The sequence below is a fragment of the Perca flavescens genome, chromosome 5 (genome assembly GCF_004354835.1).
Source record: "Perca flavescens isolate YP-PL-M2 chromosome 5, PFLA_1.0, whole genome shotgun sequence".
Taxonomy (NCBI): Eukaryota; Metazoa; Chordata; class Actinopteri; order Perciformes; family Percidae; genus Perca; species Perca flavescens.
In genome coordinates, this window is record NC_041335.1 from 19,991,169 (window position 1) to 20,013,064 (window position 21,896).

The 21,896-nt window shown below is 39.1% G+C and overlaps 1 protein-coding gene across 1 annotated transcript in view; it reads right to left on the minus strand.

Moving 5' to 3' along the window:
- Positions 1–21,896, minus strand: part of ntrk2a (neurotrophic tyrosine kinase, receptor, type 2a) — a 98,929-nt gene that overhangs the window by 8,543 nt on the left and 68,490 nt on the right. The window contains exons 15-18 of the mRNA XM_028579131.1: positions 16,224–16,354; positions 10,606–10,778; positions 10,194–10,349; positions 8,968–9,052 (exon numbers count right to left, since the gene is read on the minus strand). Coding sequence (XP_028434932.1) covers positions 8,968–9,052; positions 10,194–10,349; positions 10,606–10,778; positions 16,224–16,354 — 545 coding nt within the window. The remainder of the gene's footprint in view (positions 1–8,967; positions 9,053–10,193; positions 10,350–10,605; positions 10,779–16,223; positions 16,355–21,896) is intronic.

Genomic DNA, 21,896 nt, shown 5'->3' on the forward strand with positions numbered 1-21,896 from the left:
TTTTGAAAAAAGCTTAATATTTAAAAAAGTATAAATAGCAGAACAAATGTTGAAGAAGTCCCATCATGAGCTTAAAGGTATAGTGGAGGATTTTCTTTTTCCAGGTGGATCATCAAGACTATTGGTCCTCCTAGTTGTCAATCATTCAGGTGATATGTTTACGTAAGGCCGTCGTACGTGCACGTCCCTAGCTTTCAGGTGTATATCGGTGTTTTATAATATTTCACACGCTGGCGTGCGCTAAAAGCACAGGTTGGGCTTCCCACTGATGCCTCAGTCGTGAAGTTTCTACTCCACAGGTAAAGTTTGGCATGCTATTTGGAGAAATCCATTTAAAATCACTGCTAGTAAAAGTTGATGTAAGCTATGATTAGCGATGCTAGCCCTGGCACAAGTCACACACCGCGCACACACGGTAAACATCTCAATTTGTGAAAAAGTGCAAATCTTCTTTTGGAAAGTAGGCTTGTATGAGTAACAGCTTGTAAACAGTGCACTCTCGTGCACACGTTTAATAGGTGTTCCCTCTCGGGAGCAGGCAGAGTGTTGCACATGTGCATTTTTTCAAAAAGTACAGAGGGCGGTTCTTTTCTAAAATTCGGGAAAATCCTCCACTATACCTTTTTAAAAAGCTGAACATTTTGATATTTGAATGCTTTTTGTAGCTGAACGTATACAGAAGTTAGAGGCGACCAAAGAAAGTTGAAGAATTGGATAACAATACTGTGAATGCTGCTGAATCAGCATTCACATAATAATGTCAGATAGGTTAGCATAATCTGGTATTTCCCACTTATTATAACTGTATGAATACTACTAACTTTGAAACACACATTGTTCCACCTATTCATATAGAAATAAAACTTAATCATACCTACATTAACAAATCATTAGCAGTTTGCTTAAAATTGTTTTGGAAGTTCCGTTACAGCTCATGGTGCTACATCAACTTCCTTAATTGCTTTTGGTTGGATGGCACAACAGATGTTTCTTAGCAACAGATTTACACATTACTTAAATCTTAATTAGCTTGTGGGATTAGTAGAGTGCCACTGACTTTTATTTTTTTTTTGCGTTTTATTGTGGGAATTTTTGAGGGCGCCGTATAGTGCATACATTTGACACTCAGTATTCACATAAAATGATGGACAGTAAATATAGTGCACAACAATGTTAATATATAGTGAATAATATTAGATTAGAAATAGTGAAAGTGATTTCAGACAGCCAGAGTTTTCTGACATTATATTTATTCACTGATGTGTATCTTGAACCGGTCATTCTTTTCAAAAAGGCTCAACGAGGTTGAATTGAAATAGAAAACAGGGGAAAGAAGACAAATGAAGGAGCAGGAAGGGAAAGCCTCATATTAAATATTCTTGTCATTGCCATCAAATATTAAGTAAACCACGTTTACAGTGGAGCAGTAGACCAAACACTTTCATAGATTCTTATTAAAGTGTGTAGACGTGGCTTGTCTCCCTATCATCAGCTCTTTCTCTTCTCTCTCTTTGCTGTCAGTAGCTTCGTCGTCAGTCTTTGTCTCTTTTGCTGTTGCCCCACTCTCTCTTTCTCTCTCTTTCTCTCTCTCACTCAATCTCTTTTGCTAGTTCTCACCTTCCTTTACCGTCTCTAGAGCCACCTGTCTGTCTCTCTCCCTCCTCTGTCTTATTATACATCATTTCAGCTATAGACCACTGTCTTGTGTTCTAGGAAAGCCTCAAAAAAGGAGGATAAATGAAGCAGAGGAGGGCTGTGTGCTCTCTGTGGTGACCTCCTGGAGGCTGTGGAATCCATAGCAACTGGACCAGTTAAAAAAGAAAGCATTATGGGATGTGGTGTAGGAGGGTCTTATGTGACTAACTCCGCCCACTCTTACACAGGAACCCTACCTTATTTGCCCTTTGTGTTGCTATGGAAACAAAAATTCTTTGTGTGTGTGTGTGTGTGTGTGTGTGTGTGTGTGTGTGTGTGTGTGTGTGTGTGTGTGTGTGTGTGTGTGTCTTAGTTTTATTTCTTTCCCTGGAGAAAAAAACTTGTTCTTCTACAGTAAAATGGTTGACATAGAGTATATATTTTTAAAAAACATTCTCTCATGTCAAAGGAAGTCCAGCAAAAAAAAAGAAGAAAATCAGGTTTTAGGACTTTCAAAGTTAAAAACAATATTCTTATCTAAATTCTTAAAGTCGCTGCTGGACTCAACTCCCTGGTATTCCGTTTGGAAAAATATTTTGGCTTCAAAATGTAATTTTTCCAATGTTTATAGGGTCACCAAAGACCCGGGGAATGTAACAGTGTTACATTTTTGTTTTTTATTCAAGGCATGCTGGATGCAAGTGATAGCAGGTAAGGTTGTTATATTGGGTTTAATAACATCAGTTCTGGAAATAAACATGTACCAAGGCCACTGATGATGAAGACTCTGCTTCTATGCCATTTATGAATCAGATCATCTAAAACATGAACTGGAGCATTATGACGATATGAGCCTTGAATGGGTCAAGATAGCGTCCAAGCAGCAGTCTCAAGCGAGAGAAGTCAGGACTGATGGAACCTCATAAAATTACAAGCATAGTTTTCCTGGCCAAATTTACAACTTGGGAAGCTAAAAGATCGTTCCTGCAAAACCTTGGCTTAAAGGTACAATATGTAACATTTCTGCTTTAAAATGTCTAAAAACGACCATTCCTATGTTATATATTTTTATGAGTTGTGTTCTTACACTATCCCAAATGTTTCCACCAAATGTCAAACCCAGAGAAATCTATTATTTTATTTTTAGACACGGCACGTTTCCTTTAGTCGCCCGTCAGTGGCGTCATATAACCTTTCACCCTCCAGTTGCTCTAACTTCCGTCAGAACACTGGCACCAAGATGATACGTTCAGGAGTAATTGTAAATCATACAATGTCACAGAAAAAAAATACTTGTAACCGTAATACTGCTTTTTTTTTTTTTTTGCCATACAGCATCATTTTGTGATTAATTACATCCCACTTTTTATCACAGTAATACAACAGAGACCTTATCTATTTTGTAAGTTCAATATCGATACCAGCTTAACGTTACTACAATGTGCTAACGTTGATGCTAAAGCTTTGTGGGTAACTATTAGAAATTCTTTGGTAACATTATGAGGTTACAACATCGTTCAACACGCTAATAGTTATTTTTAGTATGTTTTAGTATTTGACCACAGCTAACAGGACTGAGCTAACCCACGAATAACTTCACTAGTAACGTTAACGTTAGCTGTATAGATAGACGATTAATCTAATGTTAATTTAGCCAGCTAGCACACCCCGGTCTGTCCGCCTCACTCCCCTGGCGCAGAGAGACTCAGTCGGGATGACAGCTGACAACAGCCCCGGGACATATAGCTAGCTAGTTACCGTTGGCCCCCAGTCAGCTATCAGCCAGCTACTTTCATTACAGCAACCCCCACCGGCCAGAACTTATTTCCAGTGCCTGGTGCTTACGACACCAACGGCAGTTTAATTAAACGTCGGGAAACGGACCATATCAGACCCAGCACCGAGTCACTACAGCGGCCATCCATCCTACATCTCCGTAGCGCTACCGGTGTATGTGCCGAAAATCTCCTCCCTGCTGAATTTCTCCCCCCTCTCCCCTCGGTGTTGAAACCATCCAAAAGGTGACATTGATATGTGAAATATTTTGTGTTTTAGCTGCTGGCTACTGTTAGCTTGCTGGCTCAATAGCTAAATGGTCAGCTACAAATAAAAATCTAATCAAGAAAAACGTAGTTATGTTTGGGAAACTGCAGCTATTGTATTACAATAACATGAATAAACGTTACTAAACGTAACGTGAATAAACTTGAATGGGTAAACTCGTCCGTGAACTGATGCATTCTAACCGGCAGCGAAGGTGCTTAACACTTAAAAACTCCCATAATTCCACGCAACTTCCCAACGTCATCAAAAGTCCAGTTTTACCGTCCATTGTTTTGGTTGAGAGACCCCTAGCGGCAGAAAGTTACATATTGTACGTTTAAGATTTGGTTAGCTGTTTTTTCTGTCCACTTTTATTTAGGTTTATATGTCTACGGAATGGTTTATGTGTGTCTTTTTATGATTTTGATATATAGTTTTTAGAGTAACTGCAAAGCTGCATTGTTAATCATTCAACCAGTGGTTAATAAGTAAATAAATCTAATTGGCAGTTTCATTCAGCGTTTCATTCTAAAGCAGCGCACTGCCATGAGTCCATGAATAAATTAATCTCTGGGATTAGTTCATGTAACAGCAGGACAGTTGAGTGTCTGTTATCTAAAGCTGCTAGTCAGTGAAACGGGTGAAGTGAATCAAACTTTGCCGGGTGGTGTTTTTCATCACATAATGATAAATAATAAAAGATAAAATCTTGGAATCAGTTTGACTAAAATGATAAAATTATTGATTTTGGTGAGACTAGATTTACTGAAATGCCTTTGGGGCCCAAGGCAAACAGCGTCCTACTTTACTTTTCACAATTTCTCTAACTGAGAATGCTATTAGTTAGTATTTAAAAAAAAATTCTGAAGTAAAACTATTAACTTTTAATAGTAAAAATGTTAATACACATTATAACATCAATGTTTACTTCAAGTGAAAAGAGAGGCATTATATCAGCACAATGTACTTACATTTACTTAACATCTGTTTAAAGTGGAGATTTCAACTCTAAGATAATACTGAATAGTTTAAAGTGCTCATATTATGCTTTTTTGCTTTTTCCCTTTCCTGTATTGGGTTATATATCTTTTTTGTGCATGTTATAGGTTTACAAAGTGAAACAGCTCTATTGTAGTCCAGCCTTTACTTCCGTGACGAATGTGCGTCACTTTGTAACACGTTATAATGCTCGCCTAGCTGCTAGCGTGGCACGACCTCATACTCTGCAACGGACTAGCTGGCAGTACTGACCTAGCTACTGCGCATTTGTGACTCCCAACAAAGATGGAATAGAAGTGTGATGCCTCACTCTGTAGCTAAAAAAGAGAGCTCAACACAAAGGGTGAAAAGAGGAGCTGCAGCAATGTGCAATACAATAAATACATTGTGTTTTCTGAAAATTAAAACACATAAACCTATTCCTATAAAAAATTTGCATAATATGAGCACTTTAATGAATAATTATGCATCATATTTTAATTGTGATATTTTGTGAGTAAAATCTGAATCTGCAACGTATCCAGTAACATTTCTCTGTCAAGTAAATGTAGTTTTCCTCTAAAGTAGAAGTACACAGTAAGTCAGTATTATTCTGTTGGGTGGGATATTAAGTACTTTAAGGGCCCTCTGTGAGTTATTTTGGGGTGCATTGGTTCTGGAGAAAACTATAAGCAGCAATACAGGAGGCCAAGCAATCAGCCCGTTCTGAAAACGAACAGGTACATCTTTGAACGGGCACTGCACTAGTAATTAAATAATAATAGGAAATGTGCAATAAGATTATATAGAGATCAGATTTTAGTAAAGAGAAATTATTCTCCATATGATAGATTTCAATGTGTTGACAGAATCATCTTTATGTTGATGTGTATATTTCACATAGAGACAGGAGTGTTTTGTCTATCCACATGCACGCTCACTCCTGCACACAATAACTGCTCCACTATGGTGCTCCATTTAGGTTCAAATGTTAAAACCCAAGCAGACATTTCATTTTCTTTCATCCTACACGTGTGGGCATGGGCAATCGTTTTAGGGGAGAAAAGCAATAAATCCCTCCCCAACTCCAACTGCGAATCCAGCCTCACATGCGCACACGCACACGCACACGCACACATATACTGAAAAAAGGCTGCATGGATAGGCTCAAGGTTTGAATCAAGGCATCCTGTCTGTCTTTTGAAGCGCCTGTCAGGTTCATTGTGTAACAGAATTCAATGACGTCACCACAGCGCCTTCAGTCCAACGCCTCTACTTCTATTTCTCCACACACACACACACACACACACACACACACACACACATATATAAGCACTTGGGGGGCTCCTCCAATTCCTCTATGACTCATCTTTGCTCCTGTCTGACGCAAGAGCATGACTGGGTCTCACCACACACACACACACACACACACACACACACACACACACACACACACACACACACACACACACACACACACACACACACACACACACACACACACACACACACACACCTCTGTCTCTCCTGTATGCTGAAACACGACTGGATCTCTGTGTTTTACCTCCCACCATGCTGTACCTTTTGTTTGCTTTGCTGTTTTTTCTTGAATGTCTACCTTTTCTGTCCTTTTTTTTTTTACATTTCTTGCTGTTTTTCGGCCTCTAATATTCTCCTCTGTGGATATCTAAAACTGCAGTATTGTGTTGTTATTGACGACTGTGTACAGGCTGCCTTGCCGGCAGACCTCAGCATGTGTATGATGCTTTATAGCTCTATTACTGCCTTTTCTCCTTTTTGTGTATTTATTTGTCTTGTTTTCTCCCTGCCTGGCCTCCCACCCTTTTCCCTCCATCTCTCTCTCTCTCTCTCTCTCTCTCTCTCTCTCTCTCTCTCTCTCTCTCTCTCTCTCTCTCTCTCTCTCTCTCTCCAGCTTTTTCTCTCCTTTCATCTCTTCACCACCCTCCTGCTTCCGTCTCCCACACTTCCATCTCTATCCCTCTCCCCCTCTCTTTCTCTAGTACTGCCTCAGCATACTAAACAGAAGTTCGCTGATTACTTTTCTTCCTGAAAAACGTTGAATACAACTCTGAGGCTCAACGCCACTGCCTTCGCTCGTTGCTATGACTACAGCCTCAGCGCTTAGCGTTATTGAGGAGGGGTAAAAGGAAGGAGAAGGAGGAGGAGGGTTGGTGTGTGTCGTCACACAGAGATAGTACAAAAGAAAGCCACAGAGGAGAGACCTTAATCTTTTTTACTTTGATGCCACACACAATTAGTTATTCCTAATTTAATCTCAACAGTCTTCAGAAAAAGACCAATGAAAAGTCAATTTTCCATGTGCTTAGAATACATCAACATTGTGGCTTGGCTCAGGGGTCAACAAAGGTTTTATAAATGTGTGGAAACTAAGCTAAATAAATGAATAGCAAAGTATACTATAGGTAAAGTCTCTTTCTAATCAATTCGCTCTCATAATTTCTGTTGAACTACAGTTTTAATGCACCAGTAATTGTGGATATGAAAGGAAAAATATGAAAAGAGGGCTAAATCTGAATGCATGCCAAAATCTAGGCTAAACTGTGTTTCCTACGAAACAAACTAAAAACAATTTATTTTCTTAACTACACTGAGCTTTTATCCAGACTCATTACTGTGGCAACATACAAAACCGTGCTTTTCCATTAAAAAGAAAATGCATCAATCAAATGGCTTATTGATCATTGTTATCGTTCTGAATGTTAAGGTTATACTCTTTCTCCCTCCTCCTCCAAGTTCACTGTCACTGTCACTCAAGTCAGTCTGTCACAGTGGACGGGAGAAAGGGTCACTATCAATCAATCAGTATGATTTATTAGATTTCCGCCTTTTGAGAAAGTGACAGATTGCTGTACGGAAGGCGGGGAAAACACAAAACACACATGCTTCTGCTACTAAATATTCCTGCAAAACACACACACACACACACACACACACACACACACACACACACACACACACACACACACACACACACACACACACACAGAGATACATACTCATCTACAAAATCTGCACCCACATATCTCTATTATTTCATAAATGCAGCTGCATCTCTCTCCCTTTACTTCTAGCAGAGTAGCCCCTTTTACGCCGACCCTGAGATGGGTTTGACCTGCACTTCCTGCAGTATGAATAGATCTATACATATGTTTTGTGTGACCTTGTAGTCTGCATTATATATACAGATTATATCAGGCTCTTGGAAAAAAAAAAACATAATCCATATGCTGGGGTTTGGAGTTTGATTGACACAAGTACCAGAAAAACAAAATGTTTAACTAACCATTTCCGGCTGCTTATTTCACCGTCACAAATCAAGCAAAAGAACAGCAGTGGATTCAATGTGTGTCTTGAAGTCTTGAAACTGCCTCCAGGTTCATATTTATTATTTCATTGGCTCCAGTAAAGAAAATAGGATACACACATCCCAGAAGTACCCTTTCCCATGTTATATCTTAGAGTTAATTTGCAGTTTATAAAAATTGTGTGCTAAAGTAACATTGTGATTGAAGATAGTCTTATAATATGAATATTATTTACTATACATAATATTTGATATACATAATATCTCATAAACCTTGAATATCATTACCAGTGACGGACTGGCCATCTGGAATTTTGGCAAATGCCAGAAGGGCATTTGTACCCCTATAGGCCGCTACATAATTTCTCTTTGGTTCATTTTGATAAATTAATTTATGCATGCAGCCACAAATATTCAAGATTGTACTGCGGCGAGGTTCGTGGAAAGATTCACTCGGAAGACAGAGTTCCTAATTTCCAAGCTAGGTTATTGACAAAAATAGGGCCAGTGTGTTGCAAACGCCAGGGCCATTTTTTGATCTATTTTTGATCTATCTTATTTCTTTTTTTCTTTCTTTTTCATTTTAATAAATAGTTTTCATTGGAGTGAGAGAGTGTAGATTGGAGTCTACATTTCATTGAGTGTATCAAATATATATTGGTGCTTGTAATGCAAAACAAATGCTGCAGTAGTTATCCAAACAAACAACCCTTATTTTACACACAGTATGACCTAACAAAGCATGATAATTATCCTCCCTCCCCCTATATTTAATTACATACAGTGAGCTACATGTAGCCTGTGTTTAATTTCACTGCACTAGCTCCCACAGCAAGCTTCTTACTGTAACTCCGATGGAATCGGTTAGTCATACTCATGCAAGGGAGTAGCAGAGAGGGACCCATGCAGCATGGAAGAGGCAAGCTAAAAGAAGGACCAAAAAAGATATCGACACGTACACCTACCCTGTAGTAGTCAGTGCTGTAGACGTCTCTCGACATGCCAAAGTCTCCAATCTTTACCAGCAGGTTCTCGCCCACCAGGCAGTTCCTATATACATAGCATAACCAAACACAAACATAAGGTGCATTTCAACAGGTTCTGGGGTCTATTAGGTCCCCAGAACTATTTTAAAGCAACTAAAAGGTTCCTTCAGACCAATGTTGTCTGCGTTTCCTACTGCGGCCTGAAGACCCGTGGAGATAATGCAAATTAGTCCGCTGACATATAAAGCAGCATGACAGGATGAAGTCTGCTTTTGGTCGCAGGGGTAAACACACTCTGTAGCCTGCAGTTCAGTTCATCTAAAAAACTTTTGAAATGGTCATTCATTCAAAGCACCGCCGTGCTCTTTCTCTCTCTCTCTCTCATTTTGGCCCGAGACACACGTCGAACCTGCAGTTCCATGTGGTGATTGCTCGCGCAATTCTCACTCTTTTTCTCTCTGTCTTTTTTTGAGTTAGGAAGCTGACAGACAGCAAAGCTTAACTTTACTTTTAATTTTATCAAACAAATTAAATAATTGTTCACCTCGTCCTGAAATGGTCATAAATTGATACTAGAAGCCTACTTCCTTGTTTACTGCTGCACAGGTGTGAATGTAATGCAGAGGAGGAGAATGAAACTATAAGGGCAACCTTTTTATTTCTCTCATTCACAGCTCCGTTCCTCAGCTCTGTCTTCGCTCGCCTGAGCTCAGAGCCAACATCTCCGTAGCCAATGCAGTTCAGTGTGGCCGTTGGCTCGTGCTAACTCTCTCTTTATCTTTTTTTAAAATGAGTCGGAAAGCCCGCAGCACAGCCTAAATTTACTTTTAATGTTATCAAACAAAGAGAAGTGTTCTCCCTTGTCCTAAAGTGGTCATAAATCAATATGAGAGTACTTCCTTGTTTTATAAATGAAGCTGTCGGTTTACATAGCTTGAGACCTTGAAACCTCTACCATATGCTATATGTTTTTATACCTGGCAAAAGTTAAGTAGCAGAATTGATTAATAATTTTGAATAATAACTGTGGTTGGTAGAGTTTGACATGTTTTTGTCATGGTGCTGTTTCATTACATGAGAATCATTCCGTCATTGTAGAAATCGGTCAATCTGCCAATCATAGACCATAGATATCTGCTGTTTTACAGAATAATACAAATAACAAACAAATAGGCACAGAGTGTATAAGGAAGAAAGTGACAAACCTGGTGGCCAGGTCGCGGTGCACAAAGTGCTGTGATGCCAGGTAGACCATGCCAGATGCTATCTGCTGGGCGATGTGCAGCATCTGAGACTGGGTCAGCTCCACAGGTCTGGTGGTCTGACCCTCTGCCATCAGAACTGCATCCGGACCGTGAGCCCTGCGAGGGACAGGAGGGGGAAGAGGTGGAAAGTTGTCAAGTTAGCCTGGTTATTGTTTGTTTGAGTCATGTTGTTTCCTGTGCAATATTGCTAATCAACCATGTAAAATAATACAATCTACCCCTCTAAGAGAGAGTGTTTAGAAGATGGAGCTGGATCTCTTAAAAATAGCAGAGGAAACTTCTAGTGTACAATCTTTGTCTACTTATGCCTCTGTTTTTATGATGGCATTTTAGAGAGCAAAAAAATACATACCTGAGGAACTTGTTGAGGTCTCCATGTTTCATGTACTCAAATACCATGATGAGAGGGTCGCTCTCCACACAGACTCCATAGAAAGTGACAATGTGTAAATGTTGAAGGTTGGTCAGCAGCTCAGCCTCACGGTGGAAATCCTTCCTGGCATTTTCACTGGCCTCTTTAAGTGTCTGCACACACACACACACACACACACACACACACACACACACACACACACACACACACACACACACACACACACACACACACACACACACGTGACATTTGAATACACTGACAAATGAAAAAGTCACACATTATGCCACGTACACTATTGCCAATTAATCATTTTCACATTACACCCAGTCTGCTCAAATTTATTTGGCTGATGTCCCATAGAAAAGAAAAACAAGTGTCTTGCCATGTACAAATGAGTTACAGCAACTCGGCACACACACACTGTGAAATTACTGGCAACGTGCAAGGATTTATTCAATGGCAGAGCAGGAAAAGAATTATTTTAATGTAAGCAATTGCAAAGTAAATTCATTATAATCCCTGGTTCCCTTTTGAAACTAATATTTTTCTCCCTTCCATGAATCAGGAAATCTGTCAGGAAGATTGTGTAATGCAATTATGAGAGAGAGAGAGAGAGAGAGAGAGAGAGAGAGAGAGAGAGAGAGAGAGAGAGAGAGAGAGAGAGAGAGAGAGAGAGAGAGAGAGAGAGAGAGAGAGAGAGAGAGAGAGAGAGAGAGAGAGAGAGAGAGAGAGAGAGAGAGAGAGAGAGAGAGAGAGAGAGAGAGAGAGAGAGAGAGAGAGAGAGAGAGAGAATATAGAAAATGTATTTTGTCCTCCATTAATAATTGATTTTCTTCCTATATGACATGGATATGTGTTCGCTTTCCAACTTGCGAGTGTGTGTGTGTATAATGTGTACATCATAGATAGAAGCTCCTATTACAAATATAGGTTTAAAGGACAAGGAGAAATTGCTAAGAAAGCTCAGGAAGAAGGAAATGACCCGTGACCTTTCAGCTGGAACGCTGAGATACCAGAAAATGAGACCGACTGTAACTCCGTCCACTCATATATTCAGCCAATCATGTATCATGATCAAACAAAGGCTTGGTCATGTATATAACAGGATGTAATGTGATACTACATGATGATTATATGATGGATTGTTACAGTATGAATACTGTATGAAAGCATACACTCCATTCTCAGTTTGAAATGTGATATTGGCCATCATCATGTACGGAAAATCTGAGTTGACTTTCTTCCGATGAGAGTGAAAGTCTTAGTTAGACCTTTGTTAGTTAGACCTTTCAGTTTCAATTTATGCAATGCAAGTGTTGGAAGGAGGAAAAACACCTACCATAACCTGGCAACCCAGACTTTGTTCTTTTAATGGCTTCTAACTTGAAGCATTAGTGAACAAGTTATATTAAGTATTAATTAAGCTATTAACAACTCATAAACCTTTAAAAAAAAGAGTGACTTATTAAAAGTGGCACTAAAACGCTTACAGGCCACTACATATAGCATGACTACTTTTGTCATTATCCACATTTGACTGATGATGGTCTATTGAAGCCTAAATACACTAAATTCACAACTTATACTGCACATGTACTGTATTGAGCTCAAACTGTGTGCTCCAGGCACAAGGAAATGTGGGATACAAAATGTGATTAAAGAAAAACAAAAACTTTCTTTCCTGGCAAACACACGCACTCACTCAGCTGAACTGTTCAGTGTATCAAATGACCAGAGTAAAACAAATATTAAATTTTGAATTTAGAGACTTTCCTGTGAGCCAGAAACATCTACCTATCACGTTATGAGTCTCTAAAGTCAATGCTGCATTAATTCCCAGGCTAAAAGCCATAATATTACACTGTTAGTCATCCAGTCTGTGCACATTCAGGTCTCTGGACAAATAAGAAGCAATCAACAACCTCTAGCCCGGGAATGTAGTGACTCACATTTACATGTGAACATTATTGAAAGGTGCTCATGATTGATGGCATGCAGGAGTGTAAGCGTGTATAGGCGTGTGTATTTCTATGTGTATGTGCATGTGTTAAAGTGTGCCCGTGATCGATGGCCCCTCTGTGATATACAGTACAAGAAAAACTGGCTTCGGTATTATGGCTGACTGGCTGATTGATAGCCGACTCTAAAACCAGGACTATTAGTGAGTGTAGGTTATTGTAATGTGGTGTACATGTTTCTTTAATGTAGCATGCATGACAGAGTGCAACATAAGTGCAGTATGTATGTGTGGATTAATGTGATCATGAGGGGAGGGGGGTGGGGCAATTTAAAGCAAAAGTACACCTCAAAAAATCTAATCGCTAGATGTTCCTTCCTACAATGTTGAATAGCTGGACATGCTCTCTTTATGCTGAACGGTGGGGAAACAGGCTGTAATGATGATTAAATGCACTGACAAATCTTGGATCTGCCTCATGCACATTATTATTATATTCCCACCAACATGTTGCACACATTTTAAGTTAAATTACAGAAGGTTAGCAAAAGAGAAACTAAATTAGTGTGAAGCAAGATTTCATAATTAAATGAACTGATATATTACAGTTTCTATACTAAGTCATTTATATGACTTTAATTAATTGATTTGTGTCCTCTGTTCACGTTTCTTTAACAATGGTCATCAAATCACAAAATAATTCGTTTCATGTCCTCCCACATCATGATGTAAGCTTTGGTTTTAGTTGTCCAAGTTTTGAGAAGTCTGCCTCTAAGATTTCTGCTTCCATCCCAGTACAAGGCATTTTGTTTGTGGTGCTCCCTGCATTTAAAAAAGACCTAACTTTCTAAAAAAAAGAAAGAAATATCCTCTTTGAGTTTGTTTTGTAATTTGGATGAACCATCCCTTTAAGCAATGTCATCATTTATTTTGAAAAAGACCTGGGTGGTATTTCAGAAAGCAGGTTTAGTGAAAACTCTGAGTTTGTTAACCCTGAGATGAGGGAAACTCTGGGTTTTCTGTTTCAGAAAGAGAGGTAACTTCACCTCAGAGTCAGTTACTAGAGCCTGTGAACCTAACCTGGTCGGGAGCAGGTTTTCTTCAAGAAACCTCGAGTTTGTCTCAGTCTCCTCCCTCTGACACAGAACCTTTTCATTTCCTCATTCAGTCTGTATATCAGGCGCATTTTAACGCAGTTTGTTATCGGCATGAATTAAAAAAAATATGTTGGTTTATTAACCATGTTAGGCAGACTATAAAACATTTTATTTCTCAAAACATGGCATTTCCTTTTGTCGACGATCCCGTTGATGAAGAAGCTGCTTTACTTCACAGAGAGTTAAACATACGTCGGGCGATGATATTGAAGCCCCGACATTTTAATTTTCAGATAACTTCCTATTTGAGCGGTAGGCCTATCGTTTTTCTTCCCAGTCGATCAATTCAATTCAATTTTATTTATATTATCAAATCATAACAAGAGTTATCTCGAGACACTTTACAGATAGAGTAGGTCTAGACCACACTCTATAATTTACAAAGCCCCAACAATTCTAATAATTCCCCAAGAGCAAGCAAGTGTCCCTGTTAGATCAGTTATGTAGTCCAGATAACCATATCCGTCCTCATATCACTAACGTTACCTATCTAAGCTCTTACATCCCAGCAGATTATTTGTGTCGCATTACGTTTTTTTGCCATCGGCATTTGTCTTTACAACATTGGTGATGCGGAGCATTTTAGTAAAACCGCTGTAGCAAAGCACCGTCAGAAGAGTGTGACTCGATCGCTCTGAAACGTGTTCTAAACGTTTTTAAAAGGAGCTCCACAGTATTGCAGGTTAATAATGTAAACCCTTTGAATTAAAGATTATGGATTATAATTCTGTTAATGATGGTGCTGCAGCCTCAGAATGGGATTAGTAGGACTAGGACTTTTTCGCCCGCAGGATTGCACCTAAATTAAATAGATTATAGGTTCAATACCATTTCACCAGTAATGTTAGGCTATAGGCCTACTTATGATTAAAAATGATATACACTATATTGGAATATACGCATTTACTCTAGCAGCAATTTTCTCCCACGCAAATTCTCTCTCTCTTGCAGCAGCCGCTGTGTTGCTTTTTATTTAACTCGCTGTATGTGCGCATTCGTATTTCCGCCGACCCGTTTGTTTGTGGTTGTTACCATGGTGAATCGTAGAATCATGTATCCATTCATGCTGCCTTTTTATTTTGGTAGTGAACCTACTCTGAGTTGATTGAACCAACTCATATCAGCTGTTCTGAAACCGAAAACTCAGTTTCCCATCTCAGGGTAAATCAACTCAGACATCAGGGTTAGACTCAGAGTTTGTTAAACCTGCTTTCTGAAATACCACCCTGCTTTCATCACATCGTCTCTGTGTTGATGCAGCAACACGGAGGAGGAAAAGACAACTGTAAAGAAACGGTGAGTCATACCAGTTAACAAAAAGATGAGGACGAAAAGAGCAGGAAGAGTGTACTATAAGCAGGTGGTACATTAGCTAATTGAAAAAAATAAGATGAATTAGAGAGAGAGAGTTAAATCAATGAAGTGACTCTAATGACTAAATGATTCATCTACATGCATATGGCAGTTTGAGAATTACACTTTATTTTTTACTGTTAGTTGACTGCTGATAATATAATGTTTTACCAGATTTGACATGCGGCACAGCAACGCACACAGCATCTTGTTCTTCAACCGAGAACTGTGCTTCCTGGGAGTTTCAGGTGCATATTTTACAGAGAGCTCAGACTGAGCTGGAGCTAAGCTGGCAGCAAACATCAGCAGGCAAGCAAGCGGTTTAGACAAAAGAAGGTGGATGATTTGAGGAGAGGAAAGTCACGAGATGAAGGACTGCAGAGGAGAGAGAAAAAGTACTGCAGGTGAGAGTTAGAGGTGAGGTGTGGAAGACAGAAGAGGAAGTGGGGACAGGATGGGGGGGGGGGGGTCTCTCTCTCACAGGTCATGTATTGTTAATGAGAAGATCTCCACCAATCAGATCGTGTTTCACCGCAGACCAGGAGAGAAAGCATCCTTGATGGAGTGATGCATAGACGGATAAATGTGATGGGAGAATGCTCCCTGGGAAACCATTCAATTTGACTCCGGAAGTCAGCGGTTTGAATGTAATTCCACCTTTTTACTTAAAGAGAAACTCTTGAAGGAATGGGTTTCTAACAATAGCAGAGAAAATGGAGGTGAGGAGATGGCAAACATGGAGTCTAAAGTATTCATTTCGGGAACATAACATTATCTGTAAAATCTTCAGTATTTCAAATGTATAGCAGATCTCATTGCAAAACATGACAGAGAAAACAATAACTTCAGTAAAACAATAACATTATGGGCTTTATTTTGGTGCCACCAATCATTCTGTAGGAGCAGGGGTTTTCAAAATATCTCATATTGAAACTAGACTAATTTGAAATACATTCCTTGTGATGCAGACCGGATGGTGTTTCATTTCTTTTAAGTCTCCTTCATAGCTATACAGTGTTTGGGTCATGTCTGGATATTGCTGTTCTATGAAATGTGTAGACTTGTAACTTTAATCTGTTTGTTGCCGTAAAAACAGTGAAAATAAGACCAGCAGGCCCTCAAATTACCTTGACAGCCACCAATATCTTCTCGTGGTCAGGTGACAGGTTGTAACACTCAGCCAGGAAGACTTTTCCGAAGGCTCCTTCTCCTAGCTCTCTCTTCAACACAATGTTGTGTCTCTTGATATGCTGGACGACTGGAAAGAGGAAAGACAGACAAGATGAGAAGAACTCCACTTAAAAGGTGGCCACCTTGGTTTAGAAACACTACGTTAGTTCACATAAGGTCACAAAAACTAAATGTTGTGAAACATTATGTCAAATAGACATCAGTTATTAAACCGTGATCATACTAAACATAATTTTAATTAATCTTTAGTCTGTATGTGTGATTTTAGCACAGCAAGACAAAACTACAATCCAAATATATGTAAAATAGCATATCATATTGTAGATGTATCTTTGTTTAAAAACATACAGTAGCTGCAGGTTGTGCTTACTCTATCAATTTCATACTTTAAAAAAATGTTTCTCTGTTTTGTCATACACTAATTTAAGCAAGTTTTCACTGTACAGTAATGTAAATTTAAAAACCGTTTATTTCTCTGTTTCATGTAGCCTACGTAATCTCCCTGCCTGCTCACCCACAGTTGGATAAGAGTTGACAAATCTGCTCTCTGTTGCTAAGTAACTCGGGACTCCATGCCAGATGATTTTTTTAATTTTTTTTTTTGAAAAATTGGCATCTCACCATTGTGATGATACAAGATTGTATTCTACAGAACGATTAACAGCGTGGTGCCCTTACTATAACCTGGCTAAGCCCTGTCTTTTTGACTATGGGCCAAATGTCTGCATGAACTGTCTGCATGCAAGAAAGCAGATTACCCCATACTACATGCAGTTGGGTACGTCTTGAGCACACACGCACACGCACACGCACACGCGCACACACACACACACACACACACACACACACACACCCACACCCACACACACACACACACACACACACACACCAAGAGCTGAGATTTATCTGTGATGTGATTAAGAGGCGCATTTGAAGAAAAGCTGTCCACTCAGAATATCACATTAAAGCCCAGCTAGACTTTCAGAAGCTGCATCAATCTACACTGTGAGCTACTGAGTTCCACCATAACCCAATATTGGGGAGAGAGAGAGAGAGAGAGAGAGAGAGAGAGAGAGAGAGAGAGAGAGAGAGAGAGAGAGAGAGAGAGAGAGAGAGAGAGAGAGAGAGAGAGAGAGAGAGAGAGAGAGAGAGAGAGAGAGAGAGAGAGAGAGAGAGAGAGAGAGAGAGAGAGAGAGAGAGAGAGAGAGAGAGAGAGAGAGAGAGAGAGAGAGAGAGAGAGAGAGAACCAGTCCGATATGGTGACATCTGGAGAGCACATTTTGAAAAGCTGTACAAAGACATACCAATAATTCAAACAAATTCAGATCAATGTATTATAAAAGAAAAACTCCAAACAAAGGGCTTATTTACCCTATTCATAAGAGTGGAGGCAGATCGGACCCTAATTGTCTAGGTACAGCTGTCTAGGTAAATTATTCTATAGTCTTCTAAATAAAAGAATTATAGATTTCCTTGAGGAACACTCCTTCTTGAGTAAAAGTCAAATTGGCTTTCCCCCAAAACATAGCACTACCGACCATGTATATACCCTTCACACTTTAATTAACAAACATGGACATCAAACAAGAAATGGTAAAGACATTCACTTGCCTTATCAATTTTTAAGAAAGCTTTTGACTCTTTCATTTGGCATGAATGGCTCTATTACAGACTTTTAAACTGTGACTTTTAAAATGTATGGAGAATATGTGTACTGTTAAAATTGGAGACAAACTGAATTCTTCACCCAGAGAATGCAAGGTTGCAATTTAAGTCTGACTTTATTTAACTTTGACTTACTTTAACTAAAATGAACTTGCTGTTGAGTTGGCTCAATGTGTCCTAGCAATGCATAGAGAGGTGAAGTCTTTGTTTTATGCTGATGAACTTGTTCTACTGTCTCCTACTGATCAAGGACTACAGCAACAGCTGGATATAGTAGACAGGTACTGTCAGAACAAGGCCCTGGCAGTATATGAAGAAAACTAATGTCATAATCTTTCAAAAACGCCCCAGATGTAAGCGGAACAAACACCAATCCAGCATAAATGATCATATCATTAAACATAGCATGATATACCTACTTTGGTATAATCATAACCACATCATGGAGTTTCAACATTGCAGTGACTGCAATAAAAGAAAAAGCTTGAAAAGCTCTAAATGCAAATAAGAGAACAAATTATAATTGAAATCAGACTTAAAATATTTGATAAGGTCATCCAGCCCATTGCGTTGAACGGTAGTGAAGTATGGGTTCCACTCAGTCATCAGAGCTATACCAGTTGGGACAAACATCCAACAAAATCTTTACATGCAGAATTCTGCAGATACATTTTACATGTACACAGAAACACACCAACAAATGCATGCAGAGCAGAATTACGAAGATACCCACTGCAAATTAACATTCAAAAGACAGCGCTCAACTTTGTTAACCACCAGAAATCCATCCCCAGAAACACCCTCCACTCCAAAGCCCTTCAAACTCAAAAGCTGAGCCCAGAGAAACGTCCCCTATGTCAGTTGGTACTGAGGCTAACTTCCCCCTTTCAGACACAGTCTGACCAGCCTCACAACAACACCACACTCCAAACAGCAATCGAAGTGAAGCAAATTATAACACAATGTAATGAAACATTGAATAGAAGAAACTAAAAGCCAAACAAGATTAGAAATGTAGCCATCAAAATTAGCAGAATATCTCTCTACTGTCACAGATGTAAAGCAGAGATAACCAGACAGTCTCAGTGACCACACACTGGAACAGGAAGACACAACAACCTGAAGGGCAATGAGAGAGAGAGAGAGAGAGAGAGAGAGAGAGAGAGAGAGAGAGAGAGAGAGAGAGAGAGAGAGAGAGAGAGAGAGAGAGAGAGAGAGAGAGAGAGAGAGAGAGAGAGAGAGAGAGAGAGAGAGAGAGAGAGAGAGAGAGAGAGAGAGAGAGAGAGAGAGAGAGAGAGAGAGAGAGAGAGAGAGAGCTCATATTCAAAAATCATCTAATTCTCAGTGTAAGCTTGTTGTGGAGAACACACCCACAATGCAATATGTAGGTTGTGTGTGTGTGTTCAAGAAGCACCCAAGTGCATATATTATTATTAAATGTGCTGCAAAAATGCAATTGGATAAATACTTACCTCATTATGGGTTAAAGTTAATGTTACCTTAGTTACTTTAGGCCTACACAATATTTGGTATTTCAGTAGATTTATCATAGTCATGTCACATTCCACATTTTGGACTTGCAGAATTAAGTTTTATTATTAGGCTATATACATCAATTATTCCATTATCATTAATAGCAACTATTATTTCATTTACATGTTTAACATTTTACTATTTCATGCCCCCTTTGCCTGAGAGTCCTTTTGCTTCCTACCTGCTGTTTTGCGGGGGACAGGTGTGAGTGTAACAGACAGACAGAGTCTGCTGTGAGCAACCCAGAGAGAGTGTAGTCGTGGGTGAACTGTCTTGCTGTGTATTGGTGTTGATTAAAGAAGATTGTTCAAAGAGAAATTGTAGCCAGCAACAAACCGTTATATCGTGATGGTTGTACCTTCTCTTTTCCAAGGAGAACGTTCACGTCGCTAGGCAACGTACAGTAGCGTTTGTGTGTGTGTGTGTGTGTGTGTGTGTGCACTAGGCTACATGTGTTAAAACTTTGTTTGCTGTATGTGTTTGTGGCAGCAGCGGCTGTGGAGTTTTTTTTTTTTTTTTTTTTCTTAGCTGTTTTGGTGATGTGTTATTCTACTTATGATTCTGATTGACGGGTCATGTTGCTTAATTTACATGTACAGTATCTCACAAAAGTGTGTACACCCCTCACATTTTAGTAAATATTTCATTATATATTTTAATGGGACAACACTGAAGAAATGACACTTTGCTACAATGTAAAGTATTAAGTGTACAGCTTGTATAACAGTGTAAATGTGCTGTCCCCTCAAAATAACTCAACACACAGCCATTAATGTATAAACCTCTAAACCTAGAGATTAGCATGGGGTACTTTCCATAAAATCATCTCTCAATGCAAATCAAACCGGCTATTAGGCTAACCGACATAAAACCATGCCAATATCTAGGTATGGTGAAGGGCATGTGATGATGTGGGGCTATTTTAATTCCAAAGGCCAAGGGAACTTTATCAGGATACATAGTATCCTGGATCCATGAAATAACTGGCCTTTAAAAATAAAAATCTGCCTGCCTCTATGGGAATTTAACATAGGGGTTTTGTTGCCAGCGGTTTTGACATTAATGGCTGTGTGTTGAGTTATTTTGAGGGGACAGCACATTTACACTGTTATACAAGCTGTATACTTAATACTTTACATTGTAGCAAAGTGTAATTTCTTCAGTGTTGTCCCATTAAAAGATATAATGAAATATTTATTAAAATGTGAGGGGTGTACTCACTTTTGTGAGATACTGTATGTGTGAAGACTGTCGTATAATTGATTCAGTTGTGTAGTCTGTGGTGTGATGTGTAGGCAACTGGATATCTTTACATTTTAATGTAGCCTTCTTTACTTTGTAGCCTAAATATGTTCTTTAGTAAAACATCATGTACATTTTTTTCTTCCCCTTTACCCGCCCCCATTTCACTTTTAAAATGTGAGGAGTATATTTTTACTGATCTACTTTTTACTTTTACAAAACACAATTCATTTTACTTGTACTTGAGTAAAATATTCTAGTACTCTTTACATCCCTGCCCAAGGGCAGACAGCCTATTGTAGAGAAAATACATGAAATGTCTTGTCACAATTTGCAGATATGTGCAAATTACTGTAGTACTATAACATAATGTTTTAAGGATTGAGTATGCAAAGGTATCACTGTGGCTAAAAGTCAGTGTTTTCATATAAATATGTTTATATTCTATTACTCGTTCACATGTCACAGATCTCCGTGCACCCACAATTCCCTATGCTGCAGCAGCAGCAGCACACACCCATATCCCCACAAGCCAACTACCAACTATTTAACCAGCTAATTACCTCACCGCACCATTTCCTAATGCGGTTGTGTAATAAGCATTCACACATGAAAATGCCTTGCACCACTTCTCTTTAATTAACACCCTCAAATAGTAAATACATTGATGTGTGCAGAGCTTTTTTTGGCAGGAAGATTTGGTGTCGGTCTCACCGGCTTTCCTTCTGTTTTTTTAATTTGTCTATAATGTGTCATTGCAACTACTGTCATTTTGTAATCACGTATTCAAGAATTTTTCATAATGGCTGCACATAGCAATCAAGAACTTTTTAAAATGAAGTTATTTTATTTTGTTATGGCCTCATAGCACTCATTAATTCTGCTTTTCAGCTGTCTGCCTTAGCCAATTTCACACTCCCTCTTCCACCCTGTTTTCATTATTAGTGTGCAGTTGCTACACCCCTCTTCTCCTCAATCAGTATCTTTAATAAAGATCTACAGAAATATTATTCCCCATTTACCAAACTTTACACTCTTACTCTCTGATGTTTTTCTTAATTAGTACTCGTTTTCCATGCTTGTCATATTCACTCATTTTCCCTCATTTAGCATCCCTCCATCCAGTCTCATTATCTTACTCTCCCATTCCTTATTTAGCATCCCGCTGT